This window comes from Calonectris borealis, chromosome 29 (genome assembly GCF_964195595.1).
Source record: "Calonectris borealis chromosome 29, bCalBor7.hap1.2, whole genome shotgun sequence".
Lineage (NCBI taxonomy): Eukaryota > Metazoa > Chordata > Aves > Procellariiformes > Procellariidae > Calonectris > Calonectris borealis.
In genome coordinates, this window is record NC_134340.1 from 3,771,401 (window position 1) to 3,792,934 (window position 21,534).

The 21,534-nt window shown below is 64.4% G+C and overlaps 1 protein-coding gene across 2 annotated transcripts; it reads left to right on the forward strand.

The window, feature by feature from the left end:
• Positions 1–21: 21 nt before the first annotated feature.
• SV2A (synaptic vesicle glycoprotein 2A) lies at positions 22–21,528 on the forward strand. 2 transcript variants are annotated; one of them, XM_075176368.1, is made up of 13 exons: positions 22–94; positions 9,217–9,821; positions 12,018–12,198; positions 12,364–12,515; positions 12,597–12,730; positions 13,324–13,413; positions 13,566–13,676; positions 14,673–14,761; positions 16,062–16,226; positions 16,317–16,450; positions 16,531–16,734; positions 17,984–18,143; positions 19,367–21,528. In XM_075176368.1, exons 2-13 carry the CDS (start codon positions 9,242–9,244, stop codon positions 19,548–19,550), a joined length of 2,184 nt encoding a protein of 727 aa, XP_075032469.1. In that variant the 5' UTR covers positions 22–94; positions 9,217–9,241; the 3' UTR covers positions 19,551–21,528. The 2 variants fall into 2 exon arrangements, with proteins under 2 accessions (XP_075032469.1, XP_075032468.1); XM_075176367.1 differs by having other exon boundaries at positions 12,364–12,730.
• Positions 21,529–21,534: the final 6 nt, after the last annotated feature.

The window sequence follows — 21,534 nt, forward strand, 5'->3', positions numbered from 1 at the left end:
CTCTCGCCTTGCGCGCAGCCACGGGGACGCCTGCGATGGAGTTCACCGCCACGTGAAAGCTCTCTGCTGATACCGATGCCGCGCGTCTGTCTCGGTGAGGCGCTGAATTAGGGTCGATGCACCCGGTCTCTTGCTTTATCCAGGCTGTTCGTTGGTGGCTGATAGGCTCCGTGTAATCCAGTACACCTGCGGTGAAGAAAATGTACGATAAAGCCTTAAAGTCCATCGCATCCTTGGACGCTGTTGTCCCAGAGAGCACAAATAAATGGGCAGGTCGTTTGGAGGAGTAATTTGGGAGTGAAACCTGCTCTCCTGAGTCCCTGCCCCGTCCCTCTCCGCACGTGGAAGGGACTTCTTTAGAAATGAGATCCCATTTTGATGTTGCTCGCAGCCATTATAGCTGTGGTTCCGGGGATATTGTTAACTGCAGGGGGGCAATAAAATTGGGGTGAAGCTGTCCGGCTGGGAGAGGAGGTTGAGCAGATCTGGTCCACGTGTTGTCTCCACGCTTCCTGGGGCTGAGTCGCCAGAACCGTCCTGCCTCTCCTAACGAATTCAGCGTCTCTGCGCCCGTGAGACCGATAATTGGGGAAGTGTAAAAGCAGAGTCTGCGGATGGAAAGTTTCACACCTTCCCCAGCAGTTGGGAAGGTGTGAGGAGGGAGGGGGCTTGGCGTTCTGCGGAGCTCCTTACGGGAAGGCGGAAGAGCCCGCAATTGGAGATAGGGAGAGAGGTGTTGGCTTTATACATCTGAGGCTTTAAATCCAGGTGATTTAAAGACAAAAAAATCGAAGTGCTTCCGGGTATTTGGCAGCCTGGAGTTGTTTTGTGGCTTTATGCAGGAACCAGGGGATAGGAATGGGGGGCTGTAGTGCTTTTTTGGCTGTTGTGACTCCTCTTGGAAGGCTGCTGCGGCTCTTCAGTGCTCTGCAGAAAAGCTGCCTTGCTTTCAGCCTTGATTTTACTCTTTGCTGGTTTGTTTCTGTCCTATTTTAACATCCTAGGGCTAAAACTGACCTTTAGCTCCGATCTCTGTTCACCCTTGCGGGCCAGAGAGAAAGAATGGTGCCGTGCTTCCCCTTTGGTCATCGCGGGGTTTGGTAAGTGAGGTCTGGAGAAATTCAGAGCCTGGTTGTGGAAGGTTGGGAAAATCGCACAGCTGACCTACGAGCTTTATTTCTCCTCTGCTCGTGTTGCCTTTGGCACGTGAGTGGTCACTGTGGGACCAACTGGAAGAGCTCTGCGCTTGCTTCAACTGCTCTATAATTATACTTTATCAGGGACTGTAATAAAAGTAACGTCTAGGCCGTCCTTAGCTTTTACCACTGATGTAGAGCCTCATGCTGCTCCCTAAATAGACATCTCTGCTCAAATCCAGCCTTTCTGGGGACAGTTCAGGACTGTTAGAGGTGATTTGGGGCTTGCTGTGTTCCCTGCAGTTTCCAGGACTGCTCCGAGGTCAAAGCATCTAGCTCCGTGGTTGTGGGGGGCTGATCCTGACCAGGCTGAGCACCCACTGCTCCCGCTGAAACGGGGTGTTGGTGCGCTCAGCCTGACACTAACCCGGATGCTTAAGCTGCGGTGGAGGTTCCTAAGTTTATACAGGGGACGCTGAAGCCCAGAGGAGGAAATGTAACTTGCCCAGGGTCTTCCAGCAGACCTGGAGGCAGCGGGGTGCTCGCCGGACCTCTGTGATTTCGTTAAACCGCCCGTTAAACGGGCCTTGCCTGTCTCTGGTCTGGGCCGCTCCAGAGCCTGGCACAATTGCATCGCTTCGGTCTCCCTCCGAGGAACGAGCCTTGCAATTACTGCTGGATTGTGTCCAGCCTGGAGCCGTTCCACCGCGTGCTGCTCCGATGGTAAAAACGACGGAAAGAGCCCAACCCAAACAGCATTGCCTCGCTGTGGGTAGCGGCGAGATGGGGAAGCAGGACTCCCGGGTCGATCTGTACCGCCTGCGGCTGATGGACCAAGTGAGGGGGTGAAGTCCTGGCGCCGTGCGGCTCCAGTTCCTCCACCCGTGCGAGGAGGAAAATGAGAAGTGGCTTCACAGCTGTGGCTTTCAGGAGCAGGGCTGAAGCGGGAGGAGAAAACTAGGCTCAGGTGTAAATTGGCAGTAAATTGTTGCTGGTTAAGAGGCCAGAAGCTGCAAGGGGCTCTGCTGGCTGCTCCTGAGCAGGTGGCAGCTGGGCTGTAGGTGTTTTTCTTAAGAGATGCCTGCTGAGTGCATTTGAAAACGTCCCTAATGCTTGTGCTGATCTTCCTGCGCGTGGGGTTGTAGTTTGCCTTTCTCTGCTGCGGCCGTCTGCGTGCCGGAGCGTTTGTGTACGTCTAGATGCAGTTCAAGGCAATAATGCTCTCGCCTTTCATTAGGTGTGGACGAGGCAGATGCTTAAATGCCCTGTTGCAGGTGGTGGGTGCAGGGAAGGACTTCTTAAGGCAGCAGAGAAAAGCACCTCTGAAGCTGAACAAATCTTAAAGCAGTCACAGTGCTGTGGGGTTTCATTTGTGGTGGACGGGGAGGCAGCTGGAGAGGGCTGAGCCGGACTCTGGTTTTGGGAGCATCAAACGGGCGCTTTAGCTGTACGCAGGGTGTCAGTCTTAAAGCTGGAGAGCAGGTAACAGAAGATTTTGGTGCCGAGGTTTGACCAAAGTCAAACAGTCCCATGAAGAATCCACGATAGCAATTACAAACATTCCTGGAGTGGAAATAATCATGCCAAAGGAGAGGCAAATGGCCACCCGTCGATCAGTCTAAACGCATGCCAGAAGCGAGGTGTCCTGGTCTCTGCGGACTGGCTGCGACTCCCGACTGGGTGACCTTGTCAGCTCGCGTGTCCGAGCTCCTGCTCGGTGGGAAGCGTGCAGCCCTCTGAGCTGCCACGGAGGTGGCGGAGAGGCGTGTGTCCACCACGTCACGGCGAGCTGGCCTAAGCTGCTGCTGAAGGTGTTTGCCTTGAGAGGCTGGGATACACAACCCCCTTCTCCTGCCCTGGACAGTGTCGGACCCTCCGAGTGAGCCTGGAACTCGCGGTGAGACGGAGAAGTGGGAACCTGCTGCCGCCTCCTTCATCCCAGCGTCTTAATCTGCACTGAGGCTCTGCTCAGCAACGTCTTCGTCCGCTTCCCCAATCCCGCCTTCTTCCGGCTGCTTTTCTCCAAAGGCAAAATGCTCCTGCCTCCGCAGGAGCTCCAGCCCCAGGACAGTCGTAGCCTGTGAATTACATCCCGTTTGCTGTACGGCTTTGGGTTTAATTTCACAGCAACCTTAGCCTGTCTGGTTCGGAGTTCCGAAAGCCTCTGGAATGTGTGTGCAGGGAGGGACCAACTTCTATTTGAATAGCAAAACAAACGAAAAAAATAGATGCCGCCTCTTCTCCCTTCGGAGGGCTGTCGGGGTGGGGAATACCCGTGGTCCAGACTGGCTGCGTGACAAGATCCGTAACCCCCTCCCGATCGTTTGCAGTCGGAAATTTGGGAGAGTCCAGCTTGGACTACTGGAATGGGTCAATGTAGGTGCGGGAGGGGCAGGAGGCCATCTGCAGCTTGTGGTGACCGTGATGCTGAGATCCGAGACGCTTCGAGATCTCGAGCGTCCAAAGAAACCGGTGCCTCCCGTACGTAGCCGGCGAGCCCCGGGGTGGCATTTCTGTGCTCTTCGCTCAAGGAAGCCACCGGGACCCACCGGGGGCAGCCGATCGCGCTGCCACGGATGGACCCACCCCTGGTTTTATCCCGTCACCTCTGATTTTTATCCCATCACGCCTGGTTTTTAGGCCCTGGCAAATGTGACGTGATCCGAGGCGCTCAGGACAGGGAAGAGCCGTTCCCCTGTCCCTGCTGCGATGCGTTTTACTCTGGTTATATGCGTTAAAGCCTTAGGGCTGAGTGCGAGCTCACGGATGCTCGGACACGGAGACAGAAGGGAAGGGGGACGCGGAGATTTGCCGGTGACAGTGTGGCACATGAGTCATAGCTTGACGGGACTCGGCGGCCCCGAGGAAGCAGCGCTCACCAGTGCAGCCCAGGCCAATGCGGCTCCGTGCTGGAGCCCGTTTGGCGCGTGATTAGCCCTGCAGCCCGGATGCGATGCTGTCAGAGCGGGCGCCCAGCCCTGGGTGCAGCCACCCACGCAGCGGGGAGACAGGGTCAGCTTTCCAGCTCGCGTCCTCAGCCTCCCGCAGCCCTGTCCCAGCCCTGTCCCAGCCCGGCCTCTTTCAGCTGGGTTAAAGACCCCGATAGCTCAGCTACGTTCCCCGTTGGGGTTATTTCCAACAGGATCTCCATTATTTCTCAGCTTCCCGTTTCCTAAATCCTTCCCTGTGCTGGTACCACTGGTGTGGACTGGTCCCCGACACTGTTTGCCCAGTCTGAGCTGAAGTCCTGCTGTTAACGTGTCAGTCCGGGCACGCGTTCCTGCCCTCGCTGTGCTTATTTCGGCCTCGAGCACGCTTTGTCCTTCCTCCCCTCCTTAAAGGGTGGTCTCCCGCTGGGCTCTGGTTCGTGCCCGAGCTCCTGCGAGCTCGGCACAACCCGGGCACGGGAAGCCTGGCCCCGTACCCGGCTCTGCCGATGGATCGCGTGGCTTTGGGGCTGATGCCCTGAAAGCTGAGACCGGCTCAACTCATTGCACGTGGGATGAAGAGGAGGGGGCTCCGGGGAGGTCCTGCTTGTGCGAATGCTCCCAGCCCTGCTCGGCGTGGGGACCCCCCGCTCCAAACCCAGCCCCGGCCGGAGCAGCCCCGGTACCGGGAGTGCTGTGCGCCCCACGTCCCCCCGGGAGGGAGCTGGGCTGGAGCACTCAAGGTCCCAATTTCCCACCGTGGGTGAGCGACCCGGGGCAAATCGGGTTTGGTTTGGGTACCCCGGGCCTCGGTTTGCCTCCCTGCAATAACCACCTCGCGCCCCCCAAAAAGATGTCGGAGGCGTTTGTGCCCTGTCACAGCGCAGGGGCCAGGTCTGGTCAGCCCAGGGGGAGAGGATTGGATCCAAAGAAATCAAAATTCTCCCCCGAGGAGGCCGTGACTCAGATTTGCCAGGCTGCGTTTCCATCCGCCGCGCTGCCTGCGGCTGCGGTGGGCGGCGGGAGGAGAGGTTGCCATAGAGGGTCTGAGCGCCGCCAAATCCTCACGGCTTCGCCTTTAACGTCGCCACGAATCCCCGGGGAGGGGAACCGGGGGCCGGCTGCTCGTGCCCCTCGTTAGCCACCCTCGCCTCCGCAGTCACCGGAGCAGCTTCAACCCAGCAGCTCCGGCACGGGAACCCCGCTCCCGAGGGAGCTCCCCGCAAGCGTGGGCAGCCCGGGGGAGGCATCGCCTTCCCTTCGGCTTCGCTAACGAGGGGCGAGCCCCCATCCTTCTGCCAGCGTGTCCCCCCCAGCTCGTCGTCTGTAGCACAGCCCTCCCCGCCGCCTCCCTTCCCTGGGCTGTTGCAATGGACTCTCCCAATGCTCAGTGTGTGTGTCGGAGGCTGCGGCGTTAACGCTGGGTCTGGTACCCGTGAGCGATTTTCTTGCCGTATCCCTGCCGGAGCATCCTTCCTCGCAGCGCAGGAGGCAGACGCCGAAAGGAGGGCTGGAGAGGAGCGAGGGCTGAAGCAGGTAAGGAGAGAAAAGAAAAACCCTTTACACGGCAGATCCCCCTCCTCTCCCCGCTGCTTTTAATTAGCATCCTCGGAGCCGCCGTCTGATGGATTAGGGGTTCGGCTTCTCCTTTCCACTTGGTGTGGCCATTTTGTCCTGGAAAACCTCGCCTCTAGCCTTGCTCTGTCTTTTCGTGTGCGTGTTTAACAGGCTCCTGTCATCCCTCCCGCGCCGTCCTACGGCCGGGGAAGCTCTGCCGACGGGGATTGGGATTTCGTCGCAGGGAGGGATATTTACCGTGGCGGTACCGGCAGGTTTTGGGGAGGGGGAGCGCCGCAGCTCTCCGGGGGTGGCAAGGGGGGGTGCTGGGAGATGACCTTGGACAGAGGCGATTTAAAACTCTTCTCCCTTGTCGCCATGTTCTTGCCATAATGCAAAAAGGCTGGGGGCTGCGGTGGGGGGGGGGGGGACGGACCCAGATGAGCCCTAACGTGGGACCTCCCGGGGGGTTTTGGGGTGTGCGGCGAGGCAGGGCTGCATCGATCGCTGGCTCCGGTCAGACGCATGGCAGGAGGCAACGGGTCCAGAGTCTGATAACCTTGCCCAGGGCTGGCCGTGACTGCTCAGGCTAACGCCAGGAAGGGGCTGGCAGGGCCAGCGTGGTTTTGCAACCAGAAGAGCATTTTTGGGACCCCCACCCCGGCTCTTGCACGTAGGGTGGCTACGATCTATGGGATTTCTGGCTTCCTTGTAAAATCAACCCCCTGATGTCAAAAGCCGCTGTCGCTGACGCGCAGCGTTGGCTCGGCCGCTCGGGGCTGGCCGGCTCGTGCAGAGCAGCCTCCCCATCGCGGAGCCCAGCTGTGACCTTGCTCCCCGGCCCCGTCCTCTTCCTCAGCACGTACGTGGCCTCTCTCTGCTCCCCTCTGCCTTTTGCCGGTTCCCTATACGTCACGGTCCGTGTAACGGCGTCCCGCGGCACGGCCGCATTGGGAGGCACCGCAGGGAGCCGCCAGCCTGGCTGGAGCAAAATGACCTTGGCCATGAATCGGCTCCTTCCAGGGGCCTCGGGTGCCAATGGGTTTAATGGGAGGAGGGGACCGGGGGGCTCCCCCGGGTGGGCACGGGGCTGGGGTTGCTCCCAGCCGGCCGGGAGGCGAGGGCAGTGGGTGTATTAGCGATTTTACGTTGCTTAAAAGCACCTGCCCGGCTTCATTTGGAAACTGGGGGGGCCGCGCCGTGGTGCAGCATCGTCCCCGCACCGTCCCCGGGTCCCTGCTGGCTGCGCAGAGCTGGCGTGGGCTCCCGCCCGGGGGGAGGCTGCCCACAGCCCCGGCTGTTTCGGAAGGGCTAATTTTAGCTTCCCCACCGTGCCCTGTCCCCTCGCTCGGGGAGGGGGTACGCGGTGCCGGCTGCGTCCCTCTCCCTGCGGCTCAACTCCTGCCTCGCCGACCGTGCCTGGAGATAAAAATAGCCTTTTGGGGGGGTTGTGCCGGCCCCCGCGGCTGGGTCAGCAGCGCCTGTGCCCGCTGCCCAGGCTGGGGGTCTGCGGCTCCATCCCTGTCACGAGCTGCGCGGGGCTCTGCGAGGCTCGGGGGGGTACGCCGCCTGCCCTTGGCCTCCGCAGCCTGTGGAGGGGGGACGCTGGGCTGGGGAAGCGGGGGATGCAGGATGCAGGGGGACAGGGAGATGTCCCTCTCCTCCCCAAAGGCCAGACGCTGGGGGTGCTGAGGGTGCCCCCAGCACCCACCGGGCTCTGCCCGCGGCGGCCGGTTCAGCTTCTGCCGACGCCAGCATCTCTCGCCGAACACAACCTGCAGCCAAATCCCTTCTGGAAGCCTCCCTGGGGAGCGTGGCCCGGCACACGTGGGCCCCGGAGCCGCCTCTGCCACCGCGGCCAGGCTGGGGCAGCTGGATCGGCGCCGGGGACACGGCCGGGTCGCCGTCGGGCAGCCCGGGACCCCTCCGAGGGACCCCCGTCCCAAACCTGCCTCCTTGAGCCCCCTGAGCTGGGGCACTGACACGCAGGGCTGGGGCTCCCCTGGAAGGTTTTGGGGACCCCTGTGCCCTTGGGGGGCTGCTCCCCTCGCCAGCCCTCCAGCGCCGGTGCTGCTCCATCCTCCGCTTCCCGAGGAAATGGGGGGGGCAGTCCAGGCCTGCTGCTGGCCTAGTTCTCGGTGGTGACTTGCAATCCTGGGTGGATGGACGGGGGAGCGGCGATGTCCCCCGTGTCCCCCCGGCTCCCTTGTCCCCTTCCCTTGTGGGGAGGGACACGGAAAGGCCGGACTCGGGCTGCAGCCCAGCACGGGGGTGCTGGGCTGGGTCCCCCCCCCCCGCCGGCAATGGGCAGGGTGTCCCCTGGCCCGCGCTGGCATCGGGGACCTGCCACCCTTGGGGTCACCGTGTGCCCTGCTGGGGTCACCTGAGCCACCCGAGCGGGGTCCCCGGGGTCCCCCTCCCCAGGGACCCCAGCACTGCGACCCCCCCCCCCCCAGTCCGAGGGTGCCCTGAGCTGGGCGGGGGGGGATGCAGCTGTGTGGCCACACCCCCTGAAGCTCATTGGCTGAACAGCTGGGCCATGCCTCCACGGCCCCATTGGTGCTAGTGGGGTGGCCACACCCCCTGGAGCTCATTGGTCCTTGGCCCGGCCACACCTTCCCAGCCCCATTGAGAGGATGGCGGGACCTTTTCCCGCAATGGGCTGGGTGGGCTGGTGGGGGGCAGCGGTGGGGACAGGGGGGTCCCCATGGCCTGGGGGGGCCTGGCCTGCCGGGGGGGGTGGAGGGGCTCTGGGACCCTCCTGCTCCCTGCTGGGGTCCGTCACTGCTGGGGTCCCCGCCGTGGGCCCAAGCTGGGGGACATCGCAGCCCTGCAGAGCTCCGGGCTCGGACCCCCGTCCCCAGGGGACACCGGGGTCCCTGGGTGGGTGGATGCGGCAGGGGAGACGGGGGCCAACCCCCTCGTCTTTCAGCTCGTCGTCTTTGTGCGTGCGGATCCTCTCGCCGTATCGAACCCCCGGGTGCCGCCTTCCCTTCTCCCGCAGATTGATTTACTTAGGAAGTGCTCAGCCACGTTATGAGACACTGGAGAATCCACCTTGGATCCCCCCCGCAGGTCGAAATCCTGCTGAAATGTGGGTGCCTGTGAGAGCTTCCACCCTCCAAGCGAGGGGAGAGGGCGTCTGAGCGTGGGGGGGGCTGGCACGGACCCGGTGTCCCCCAGAGCTGTCCCCATCCCCGCCCCCGCCACGGGTGCCTGGCCCCGAGCTGGGCTCGCTGCGCCTGGGTGCCTGCCCTGGGGTGAGCCCCCCTGCCACCTCGCCGTGGGGCGGGGGTGCCCCAAATCCTCCTGCTTCCATCCGAGATGGGGAAGAAGTGCTGCGGGTGCTGGCGGGGGCGCTCGGAGCGGAGCAACCCCCGGGGTGAGGTTGGGTGCGGGGCTGTTCCCACCCTAAAACGGCCCCTGCTTGTGTCTGGGCTCCTCAGGTCCGGGCCAGCGCCTGGGGTCCCCCCGTGTCCCCTCCCAGCTGGTGCCACGCGGATGGGTAGCGCCGTCGCCCGTCTCCCCGCATCCCACCGTGGTCCCCGGGTGTGAGGGCGCAGCCCCCGACACAGAGACCCCCCTCCCCATCCCAGTGTCCCGGCCGATCCCACCGGCACCATGGATGAGAGCTTCCGAGACCGGACGGCGTTCATCCGGGGCGCCAAGGACATCGCCAAGGAGGTGAAGAAACACGCGGCCAAGAAGGTGAGCAAGGGCATGGACCGCATGCAGGACGAGTACACCAAGCGCTCCTACTCCCGCTTCGAGGAAGAGGAGGATGATGAAGACTACCCGCCCCAGGACGGCTACTACCGGGGGGGCGAGGGGGCCAACGACGAGGAGGGGGCTTCCAGCGATGCCACCGAGGGTCACGACGAAGAGGACGAGATCTACGAGGGTGAATACCAGGGCATCCCCCGACAAGACTCGCTGAAAACCGGGGAGCGGCTGGGGGCCGAGGCGGCCGTCGGCGCCTTCGATGACAGCGAGGGACAGCGGCGGAAGGACAAGGAGGAGCTGGCGCAGCAGTACGAGCTCATCCTGCAGGAATGTGGCCACGGCCGCTTCCAGTGGACCCTCTACTTCGTCCTGGGACTGGCCCTCATGGCCGACGGCGTGGAGGTCTTCGTGGTGGGCTTCGTCCTGCCCAGCGCCGAGAAGGACATGTGCCTCTCCGACTCCAACAAGGGCATGCTGGGTGAGGAGGGGACGGGGGGACGGGGAGGGGGGCGCGGGGAGATGTGGGGGGACGGGAGCAGGTAGAGGGGTATGGAGGGACTCGTGGGATATGGGGGCGTGAGGGACGGGGGACATGGGGGGTGCTGGGAGACGGGGGATGTGGAGAGACGTGGAGGCATGGGGGGACGCCAGCAGATGGGGACATGGAGGGACAAATGGGATCTGGGGGGACATGAGCAAATGGGGACATGAGGGACAAATGGGATCTGGGGGGACATGAGCAGATGGGGACATGGAGGGACAAATGGGATCTGGGGGGACATGAGCAAATGGGGACATGAGGGACAAATGGGATCTGGGGGGACATGAGCAGATGGGGACATGAGGGACAAATAGGATATGGGGGACATGAGCAGATGGGGACATGAGGGACAAATGGGATCTGGGGGACATGAGCAGATGGGGACATGAGGGACAAATGGGATCTGGGGGGACATGAGCAGATGGGGACATGAGGGACAAATGGGATCTGGGGGGACATGAGCAGATGGGGACATGAGGGACAAATGGGATCTGGGGGGACATGAGCAAATGGGGACATGAGGGACAAATGGGATCTGGGGGGACATGAGCAGATGGGGACATGGAAGGACACGGATATGGGGGACATGAGCAGATGGGGACATGGAAGGACACGGATATGGGGGACATGAGCAGATGGGGACATGGAAGGACACGGATATGGGGGACATGAGCAGATAGGGGGGTATAGAGGGACACAGGAGGGACAGAGGGACACGGGGAGATGTGGGGAGAGACCTGGATGGGAACATGGAAGGACATAGGGGATATGGGGGGACACGGGGGATATGGGGGGACATGAGCAGATGAGGAGATGGGGGGACATGGAGGGGCAAGAGCAGATGGAGGTATGGAGGGACACGGGTATGGGGGACACGAGCAGATGGGGGATATGGGGGACACATGGGATATGGGGGGACACAGGAGGGACAGGGGGACACAGGGACATGTGGGGAGACACGAGCAGATGGGGACATGGGGGAACATGAGCAGACAGAGGGGTGTGGAGGGACACGGGGGGCCCGGGGAGCTACGGGGGTGTGGAGGGACGTGAGGGCACATGGGGATGTGAGGGGACATGGGGGGACATGGGGAGATGCAGGACAGAGGGACGTGTGGGTATTGGGGGACACAGGGAGGTGTGGGGGGACACAGGCCATATGGGTGACGGAGGGACACCGGGGATATGGGGGTACAGGGGGACACGGGGGATGTGGGAGGACACGTGGGGCACGATCCAGGGGGTATGGAGGGACGTGGGGCATGGGGGGACACCACAAGGTGTGGGGGGGACACAAGAAGATACGGGGGGGCCATGAGGATATGGGGGGCATGGAGATGCAGAGTGAGATGAGGGGGGCCGGGAGGAGACGTGGGGGAGGGACAGGGGGGTGGTGATGGGAACCCCCCTGGGCGTAGGGCTCCCACCATCCTCCTCCTCCCAGTCCCACACTGGTCCTCACCTGAGCAATGGGGAGAGGGGGCCCGGGGGGGTGAATGCCGCTGCGCAGTCAGACCGTGACCCCCCCGGCCCCGCAGCCCCCCCGGCCCCGCAGCCCCCAGCTTATCTCCCTGCTGCAGCCGGGCACAGCGGCGGGGGGCTGAGGCAGAGCCCCCCCATCCCTCCTGCCCAGGGCTGATAAGGGGATGCTGGGAGCGGGTTTGGGGGGGCTGCGGGCGGCTGCGTTGGCTGCACTGCGGCGTGCTCCCCCCTTCTCCGTGGTGCCCGCTGCAGCCCGAGCCCCCCCATCACCCCAGGTGTTACCGATCCCCCCCCCGAGACCTGGCAAACTCGGGGCAGGAGTGGGGGCTGGATGCAAGGGGTATGGGGGGGCCTGGGGAGCCGGATGGGGCTGGGGGCATCTCTGCCCCCCACCCCATGGTCCCCAAGCAGAGGGGGGGGACAACCCAGGCATCCGCCCTCCACCCCCCCATACACACGTGGGGGTCGGTCCCCCCTCCCTGTGAGGGGACCCAGGCGTCCTGGCTGTGCTCAGCTTGGGGGGGGTCACTGCCACCCCCATGGCCCCCAGCACCGAGCCCCTGCCCCGAGGGCTGTCACCCTCCAGCGGGTGACTCGGGGTGCGGGTCCCTGGGTCCCCCGGGACTGACATCGCCGTGTCCCCCCCCCCAGGGCTCATCGTGTACCTGGGCATGATGGTGGGCGCCTTCCTGTGGGGCGGGCTGGCCGACCGCCTGGGCCGAAGGCAGTGCCTCCTCATCTCCCTCTCCGTCAACAGCGTCTTCGCCTTCTTCTCCTCCTTCGTCCAAGGCTACGGCACCTTCCTCTTCTGCCGCCTCCTCTCAGGCGTGGGGTAAGGGGGGGCACGGCACCGCGTAGGGGACCCAGGCATCCGGGTCCCCCCATGTTGGGGGACTGAGCTCCCTCCCACTCCCTCACCGTGCCGAACCCCCCCCGTCTGCCGCGGCGGTGGGGATGCCGGGGCGGGCGGTGACGCCGTTCTGCCCTCATCCCCCAGCATCGGCGGCTCCATCCCCATCGTCTTCTCCTACTTCTCGGAGTTCCTGGCGCAGGAGAAGCGTGGGGAGCACCTGAGCTGGCTCTGCATGTTCTGGATGATCGGGGGCATCTACGCCTCCGCCATGGCTTGGGCCATCATCCCCCACTACGGTAAGAGCCTCCCGGTGCCGGAGCATGCAGCGAGTTTGGTGGGTCTCAGCACCACCGCCACGTCCTCTCCCATCTCCATAGGTTGGAGCTTCCAGATGGGCTCGGCATACCAGTTCCACAGCTGGAGGGTCTTCGTCCTGGTCTGCGCCTTCCCCTCGGTCTTCGCCATCGGGGCGCTCACCACCATGCCCGAGAGCCCCCGCTTCTTCCTGGAGGTGAGCGGACCTGGGGGATGCAGGGCCGTATCCTGCTGGGGGGGTAGGGGGTGCAAGCAGGGACCCCGAGCAGGTGGTGGGATGGGGGGAAGCTGGGCAAGGACCCTGAGCTGGTGGCAGAGATGGGGGGTCCCAGGCAGGGACCCCCAAGTGGGTGGTGGGACCCAGGCAGGAACCCTGAGCTGGTGGCAGAGATGGGGGGTCCCAGGCAGGGACCCCCAAGTGGGTGGTGGGACCCAGGCAGGAACCCTGAGCTGGTGGCAGAGATGGGGGGTCCCAGGCAGGGACCCCCAAGCGGGTGGTGGGACCCTGAGCAGGTGGTGGAGATGGGGGGACCCACGCAGGGACCCCCAAGTGAGTGGTGGGACCCTGAGTGGGTGGTGGAGATGGGGGGACCCAGGCAGGGACCCCCAAGTGAGTGGTGGGACCCTGAGCAGGTGGTGGAGATGGGGGGACCCAGGCAGGGACCCCCAAGCGGGTGGTGGGACCCTGAGCGGGTGGTGGAGGTGGGGGGACGCAGCCAGGGACCCCCCGGTGGGTGCTGGGACGGGGACAGGCTTGGTCCCAGGGTAAGCCTGGGCTCTGCCCTGCAGAACGGCAAGCACGACGAGGCCTGGATGGTGCTGAAGCAGGTCCACGACACCAACATGAGGGCCAAGGGCCATCCCGAGAGGGTCTTCTCGGTAAGGTCCCCCCGCCCCAGGACAAGCACCGCCCGGAGCGGGGCAGCCCTGCTGGGGGGGAAACTGAGGCACGAGATGGGGATGGGGCTCACCTGGGAGCTGGCGCTTCCCAGTGTCCCCAAACGGTGTCGTCCCCCCCCATCCCCCCACAGGTCACCCACATCAAGACCATCAAGCGGGAGGACGAACTCATCGAGATCCAGTCGGACACCGGCACGTGGTACCGGCGCTGGCTCGTCCGATTCCTCAACCTCTCGCAGCAGGTGAGGCCGGACCCCGCCCCGGGGTGGACCCACCCCCGCCGTGTCATGGAATCACAGAATCCTTCAGGCTGGAAAAGACTCTGAGACCATCGAGTCCAAGCCCCAACCCAACCCCCGTGCCCACCACCCCATGTCCCCAAGCGCCTCACCCACACGGCTGTTAAATCCCCCCAGGGCTGGGGACCCCACCCCTGCCCTGGGCAGCCTGGTCCAAGGCCTGACCACTCTTCAGGAAAGAAACTGCTCCCCGTGTCCAGTCTAAACCTCCCCTGGCGCAACTGGAGGCCATTTCCTCTCGTCCCATCGCTGTTCCTTGGGAGAAGGGACCGACCCCCCCTCACCCCAACCTCCCTTCAGGGGGCTGTAGAGCCGTGAGGTCTCCCCTCTCCTCCTCTTCTCCAGGCTGAACACCCCCAGTCCCTCAGCCGCTCCCCATCAGACTTGTGCTCCAGGCCCTGCCCCAGCCCCGCTGCCCTCCTCTGGACACGCTCCAGCCCCTCCATGTCCTCCTTGTGGTGAGGGGCCCAGAACTGAACCCAGGATTCGAGGTGCGGCCTCTCCAGTGCCCAGCACAGGGGCACGGTCACCTCCCTGCTCCCGCTGGCCACACGACTGCTGACACAGGCCAGGGTGCCGCTGGCCGCCTTGGCCCCCTGGGCACGCGGCCGGCTCACGTCCCGCTGCCGACCAGCACCCCAGGTCCTTTTCCCCTGCTCCTTCCCAGCCCCTCGTCCCCAGGCCTGAGGGGTTGTGGTGGCCCAGGGCAGGACGCGGCACTGGGCCTCGGTGAACCTCCCCCGCGGGCCTGGGGCCGTGGCCCGGCCTGGCCAGGTCCCTCTGCGGGCCCTTCCCACCCCGGCAGATGCAGGCTCCCGCCCGGCGGGGTGTCACCTGCAGGCCGACGGAGGGGGCACCCGACCCCCTCCTCCCAGGACCCTGCAGAACGCCCCCCTGAGCGGCCGGGTCTCACCCCCCGCCGCGCCTGCCCCCCCGTAGGTCTGGAGCAACTTCCAGCAGTGCTTCGCGCCCGAGTTCCGCCGCGTCACGCTGATGATGATGGCCGTGTGGTTCACCATGTCCTTCAGGTGGGGCGGGGGTCAGCCCCGGGGGGGGGCACCCAGGGGTGCTGTCACCCTGCGGCGGGGCTGGGGCTGGGCAGCGCTGGGATGGGGCTGGCAGCGCTGGGATGGGACTGGGATGGGGCTGGCAGCACTGGGATGGGACTGAGCGCACTGGGATGGGACTGGGATGGGGCTGGCAGCACTGGGATGGGACTGAGCGCACTGGGATGGGACTGGGATGGGGCTGGCAGCACTGGGATGGGACTGAGTGCACTGGGATGGGACTGGGATGGGGCTGGCAGCACTGGGATGGGACTGGGATGGGACAGGCAGCACTGGGATGGGACTGAGCGCACTGGGATGGGACTGGGATGAGACTGGCAGCACTGGGATGGGACAGGCAGCACTGGGATGAGACTGGCAGCAGGACGGGCAGCACTGGGATGGGACGGACAGCACTGGGATGGGACTGGGATGGGATGGGCTGCACTGTGATGGGACGGACAGCACTGGGATGGGATGGGCTGCACTGTGATGGGACTGACAGCACTGGGATGGGACTGGGATGGGACAGGCAGCACCGGGATGAGGCGAGCAGCACTGGGATGAGGCTGGCAGCACTGGGACAGGGATGGGCAGCACTGGGACGGGACGGGCAGCAGGATGGGCAGCACTGGGATGGAGCCAGGCAGCACTGGGATGAGGCTGGCAGCACTGGTATGGGATGGGCATCGGGATGGGCATCAGGACAGGCAGCACTGGGATGGGACTGGCAGCACTGGGACTGGACGGGCAGTACTGGGATGGGGCTGGCAGCAGGATGGGCAGCACTGGGACAGCACTGGCAGCACTGGGATGGGACAGGCAGCACTGTAACGGGACTGGCAGCACTGGGATGGGACTGGCAGCACTGGGACGGGATGGGCAGCACTGTAACGGGACTGGCAGTACTGGGATGGGACTGGCAGCAGGATGGGCAGCACTGGGATGGAGCTGGGCAGCACTGGGATGAGGCTGGCAGCGCTGGGACTGGATGGGCAGTACTGGCATGGGGCTAGCAGCAGAATGGGCAGCACTGGTCCAGGACTGGCAGCACTGGGATGGGGCTGGCAGCAGGATGGGCAGCACTGGTCCAGGACTGGCAGCACTGGGATGGGACTGACAACAGAACGGGCAGCACTGGTCCAGGACTGGCAGCACTGGGCTGGGACTGGCAGCAGGATGGGCAGCACTGGTCCAGGACTGGCAGCACTGGTCCAGGACTGGGAGCACTGGGCCGGGCGGGGCGTGGCGGCGCCCGGGCTCAGCGCCTCTCTCCCCGCAGCTACTACGGGCTGACGGTCTGGTTCCCGGACATGATAAAGCACCTGCAGAACATCGAGTACGCCTCGCGCACCAAGCTCTTCACCCGCGAGAAGGTCCGGCACTTCACCTTCAACTTCACCCTGGAGAACCAGATCCACCAGGGCGGGGAGTACTTCAACGACAAGTGCGTCCGGGGGGGTGCTGAGGCCGGGCCCGCTCGTTGCATGAGTGGAGGTGATGAGTTGGGCTCTTCCCCCCCCCGCCAACCCCCCAGGTTCATCAGCCTGAGGATGAAGTCGGTGACGTTCGAGGACTCGCTCTTCGAGGAGTGCTACTTCGAGGACATCACCTCCAGCAACACCTTCTTCAAGAACTGCACCTTCATCTCCACCGTCTTCTACAACACAGGTAGGAGGGGGGGCGGGGGGTCCCCAAGGGGGTGACGGAGATGGAGGTGACCCCACCGAACCCCTTCTCCACCCCAACAGATCTCTTTGAGTACAAGTTCATCAACAGCCGGGTGGTGAACAGCACCTTCCTGCACAACAAGGAGGGCTGCCAGCTGGACTTCAGCGACGACAACAACGCCTACATGATCTACTTCGTCAGCTTCCTGGGCACCTTGGCCGTCCTCCCCGGCAACATCGTCTCGGCCCTCCTCATGGACAAGATCGGCCGCCTCCGCATGCTGGGTGGGCATTAAGGAAGAGATTTTTTACGCTGAGGGTGGTGAGACACTGGCACAGGGTGCCCAGAGAGGTGTCCCCATCCCTGGGGACATCCATGGTCAGGTTGGACGGGGCTCTGAGCACCCTGCTCTGGTTGAAGATGTCCCTGCCATGGCAAGGGTTGGACTCGGTGGTCATAGAACCATAGAATCCTTCAGGCTGGAAAAGACCTCTGAGACCATCGAGTCCAACCCCCAACCCAACCCCCGTGCCCACCACCCCATGTCCCCAAGCGCCTCACCCACACGGCTGTTAAATCCCCCCAGGGCTGGGGACCCCACCCCTGCCCTGGGCAGCCTGGTCCAAGGCCTGACCACTCTTCAGGAAAGAAATTGCTCCCCGTGTCCAGTCTAAACCTCCCCTGGCGCAACTGGAGGCCATTTCCTCTCGTCCCATCGCTGTTCCTTGGGAGAAGGGACCGACCCCCCCTCGCCCCAACCTCCCTTCAGGGGGCTGTAGAGCCATGAGGTCTCCCCTCTCCTCCTCTTCTCCAGGCTGAACACCCCCAGTCCCTCAGCCGCTCCCCATCAGACTTGTGCTCCAGGCCCTGCCCCAGCCCCGCTGCCCTCCTCTGGACACGCTCCAGCCCCTCCATGTCCTCCTTGTGGTGAGGGGCCCAGAACTGAACCCAGGATTCGAGGTGCGGCCTCTCCAGTGCCCAGCACAGGGGCACGGTCACCTCCCTGCTCCCGCTGGCCACACGACTGCTGACACAGGCCAGGGTGCCGCTGGCCGCCTTGGCCCCCTGGGCACGCGGCCGGCTCACGTCCCGCTGCCGACCAGCACCCCAGGTCCTTTTCCCCTGCTCCTTCCCAGCCCCTCGTCCCCAGGCCTGAGGGGTTGTGGTGGCCCAGGGCAGGACGCGGCACTGGGCCTCGGTGAACCTCCCCCGCGGGCCTGGGGCCGTGGCCCGGCCTGGCCAGGTCCCTCTGCGGGCCCTTCCCACCCCGGCAGATCCAGGCTCCCGCCCGGCGGGGTGTCACCTGCAGGCCGACGGAGGGGGCACCCGACCCCCTCCTCCCGACCGTTGATGAAGAGATTGAACGTCCCCCCTGGGGAACGCCCTCGCGACCGGGCTTGGAAGGTCCCTTCCGACCCAACCCATTCCATCATTCTATGATCTCCTGCCTCAGTTTCCCCTCCCCGACGCGGCGGGCGGGGGGGACGCTCGTCCCCTCTCCCAGCCCTGACGTCTCCCCGTGTCCCCCCGCAGCCGGCTCCAGCGTCATGTCCTGCGTCAGCTGCTTCTTCCTCTCCTTCGGCAACAGCGAGTCGGCCATGATCGCGCTGCTCTGCCTCTTCGGCGGCGTCAGCATCGCCTCCTGGAACGCGCTCGACGTGCTCACCGTGGAGCTCTACCCCTCCGACAAGAGGTGCGGGTGGCCCCAGGGCCGGCGCCCCGCGGGGGGCGAGGTGTCGGGTGCCGGGGGTGAGGTTTTGGTGCCGGGGGTGGGGTTTTGGGTGCTGGGGGTGAGGTTTTGGGTGCTGGGGGCAAGGTGTTGGGTGCCGGGGGTGAGGTTTTGGTGCCGGGGGTGAGGTTTTGGTGCCGGGGGTGAGGTGTTGGGTGCCAGGGGTGAGGTTTTGGGTGCCGGGGTTGAAGTTTTGGGTGCCGGGGGTGAGGTTTTGGGTGCTGGGGGCAAGGTGTCGGGTGCCGGGGGTGAGGTTTTGGGTGCTGGGGGTGAGGTTTTGGGTGCTGGTGGCAAGGTGTTGGGTGCCAGGGGTGAGGTTTTGGGTGCTGGCTGCAAGACGTAAGTTTTGGGTGCCGGGGTGAGGTTTGGGTGCTGGGTGCCAGATGTAAGGTGCCAGGGGTGAGGTGTTGGGGGCCAGGTCTGAGGTTTTGGGTGCTGGGTGCAAGATGTAGGGTGCCAGGGGTGAGTTTTTGGGTGCTGGGTGCAAGACATACGGTGCCAGGGGTGAGGTTTTCGGTGCCAGGGGTGAGGTTTTGGGTGCTGGGTGCAAGATGTAGGATGCCAGGGGTGAGGTTTTGGGTGCCGGGTCTGAGGTTTTGGGTGCTGGGTGCCAGATGTGGGGTGCTGGGGGCAAGGTTTTGGATGCTAGTTGCAAGATGTGGGGTGCTGGGGGTGAGGTTTTGGGTGCTGGGTGCAAGATGTAGGATGCCAGGGGTGAGGTTTTGGGTGCCGGGTCTGAGGTTTTGGGTGCTGGGTGCCAGATGTGGGGTGCTGGCTGCTGGGTACAGGGTTTTGGGTGCTGGCTACAAAGCATGGGGTGCCAGCGGCTAGGTGCCAAATCTGGGGTGCTGGGTGCTGATCACGGGGTGCTGGGTGCCGGTTGAGGGGTTCCAAATTCTGGGTACAGGGTTTTGGGTGCTGGCTACAAAGCATGGGGTGCCAGCGGCTAGGTGCCAAATCTGGGGTGCTGGGTGCTGATCACGGGGTGCTGGGTGCCGGTTGAGGGGTTCCAACTTCTGGGTACAGGGTTTTGGGTGCTGGCTGCAAATCACGGGGTGCCAGGTGCCGGGTGTGAGTTTTCGGGTGCCGCCCGCCCGCCGTTGGGCGCAGCCGATGGGATACGGGTCAGAAGCCGTCCCCGGGTGCCAGTGGCCGCGATGTCACCCCGTCCTTATCCCCCCCCGTAGGACGACGGCCTTCGGGTTCCTCAACGCCCTCTGCAAGCTGGCGGCCGTGCTGGGCATCAGCATCTTCACCTCCTTCGTGGGCATCACCAAGGCGGTGCCCATCCTCCTGGCCTCCGCCGCCCTGGCCCTCGGCAGCTCCCTCGCCTTGAAACTGCCCGAAACCCGGGGGCAAGTCTTGCAGTGATGGGTGGGGGGGGCTGGGGGAGAGGGGGAGACCCCCCCCCAACTCCCTGTGCCACCCCCCAAATCCCAGCGCCCCTCCCTGCCCCCCCAGCCCGGGGGATTAGTCTCGTTAGACACTGTGAAACGTCTTCTTGGAGCATTTGGGATCTTTTTCATTTGCACTTGGCCCCCCCAAACCCCCTCCCCGCCCCCCACCCCCCCAGCCCCCCCATTTCTTTTCTCGGTGTCGTCCCCTCTGTGAATAGCTGCTCGCTCCTGGGGGGCTGCGGGGGGCTGCGGGTGGGGGGGGTGACCTTGGCCTTGCGGGGGTGCGGGACAGGCCCTGTGCCCCCCCCCAGCACCCCCGCTGGGCCGGGGGGAGGAGGAGGAGGAGGAGGAGGATGAAGGCTCCGTCCTCAGCATGGCAGGGATGGGGCGGTGGCAGCTCCGTGCCTCAGTTTCCCCATCCATAAGGACGGTGTCCGGCGCTGCACAGGGTGAGGTCGGCGGGTGAAGGGGTCTCCATCTGCACCCCAGGAGGATTCGGAGGGGACACCCTGGGGTGCACGGCCTTTCGGGGTGCAGGACCCCTTGGGGTGCAGAGCACCTGGGCGTGCACAACACCCCGGGGTGCACAGCACAACAGGGTGCACGCGTCGGGGTGCACAGCCCTTTGGGGTGCACGGCATGTCAAGGTGTGTTGCATGGTGGGGTGCGAATGCCTTTGGGGTGCATGGCACGTTGGGGTGCACGGCACATTGGGGTGCAAAACCCTCTGGGGCGCACGGCAATTTGGGGTGCACCACACCTCCTGCTGCAGAACCCCTCGGGGGTTGCACGGCATTTTAGGGCGCCCATCACCTTAAAGCACACGATCCCGTGGGGTGCACAGCACCTTGGGGTGCACAAACTTTGGGGTGCACAGCCCTTGGGGTGCAGAGCCCCTGGTTGAGCACAGCACCCTGGGGTGCCCGGCAACTTTGGGGTGCACAGCCCTTGGGGTGCAGAGCCCTTTGTTGAGCACAGCACCCTGGGGTGCCCGGCAACTTTGGGGTGCACAGCCCTTGGGGTGCAGAGCCCTTTGTTGAGCACAGCACCCTGGGGTGCTGCCGGCCCGTTGCACCTCAGGGTGCAGCAACCCCCGACTGCAGCCCCAGCCCTTTGTCTAATTTTGGGGTGCAGTGGGGGCCCCAGGCACTGCTGGGCCACGGCTGGGTGCCCCGATGCGTCACCCATGGGTGCTGCCGGCCTTTGCGCAGCACTTCCCCACTCGCTGATTGGGGTGCGTGGGGGGGGGGTGCAAGGGCTGCCCCAGACCCCCCCTCCTTGGATGGGGGGGGGGCACAGCTGTGTTTTGGGGTGCAGTGGGGTGGAGACGGGGACGCCTCTGCTCCCAAAACTGCCACTTTTTTCTTTTTTTAACCCGTTTTTAAGGATTTTCTTTCTTACGGGTGCTGGTGCTGGGGGGGGGTGCACGGGGGGGGTGTAGGGTGCTCCCTGCACCCCTTTTTCCTCCCTGCACCCCTTTCCCCCCCCGCCAGCCCAGAGCACAAAACCACCAGCGGTTTGCAAAGCACAAAGCGGCGCCCAGATGCAGCGCCGGGACCCCCCCAAAAAAAAGCGGGGTACAGGGCGGGGGGGGCCTCCCGGGGCTGTGCCCCCCCCCTCGGGTCAGTCCCCAGCAAGCGATGGGAAGTGTTGGTCTATGCAAAAGCGCTTCGGAGGCCCCCGGCAGCCCCCCAACACCACAGGCAGCCCCCCAATATTTAGGGCAGCCCCCCCCAGCATCGCGAGCAGCCCCCCCCGCCAAGCGATCGAGCGATTGTGCTTCATCTCCTCCTCCTCCTCCTCCCCCCCCCCCATCCTTCGGTGTAGCTGGTCCTTCGGGGAGCCCCCCCGTAGCTCTGTCCGTGCGCAGTCGTGCCGTGCTGTAGTTTTTAGATGTTTGTAAATTAATTAAACAAAAAAAAAAAAGAAAAACCCCAAACCAACCATCGGAAAAAGCA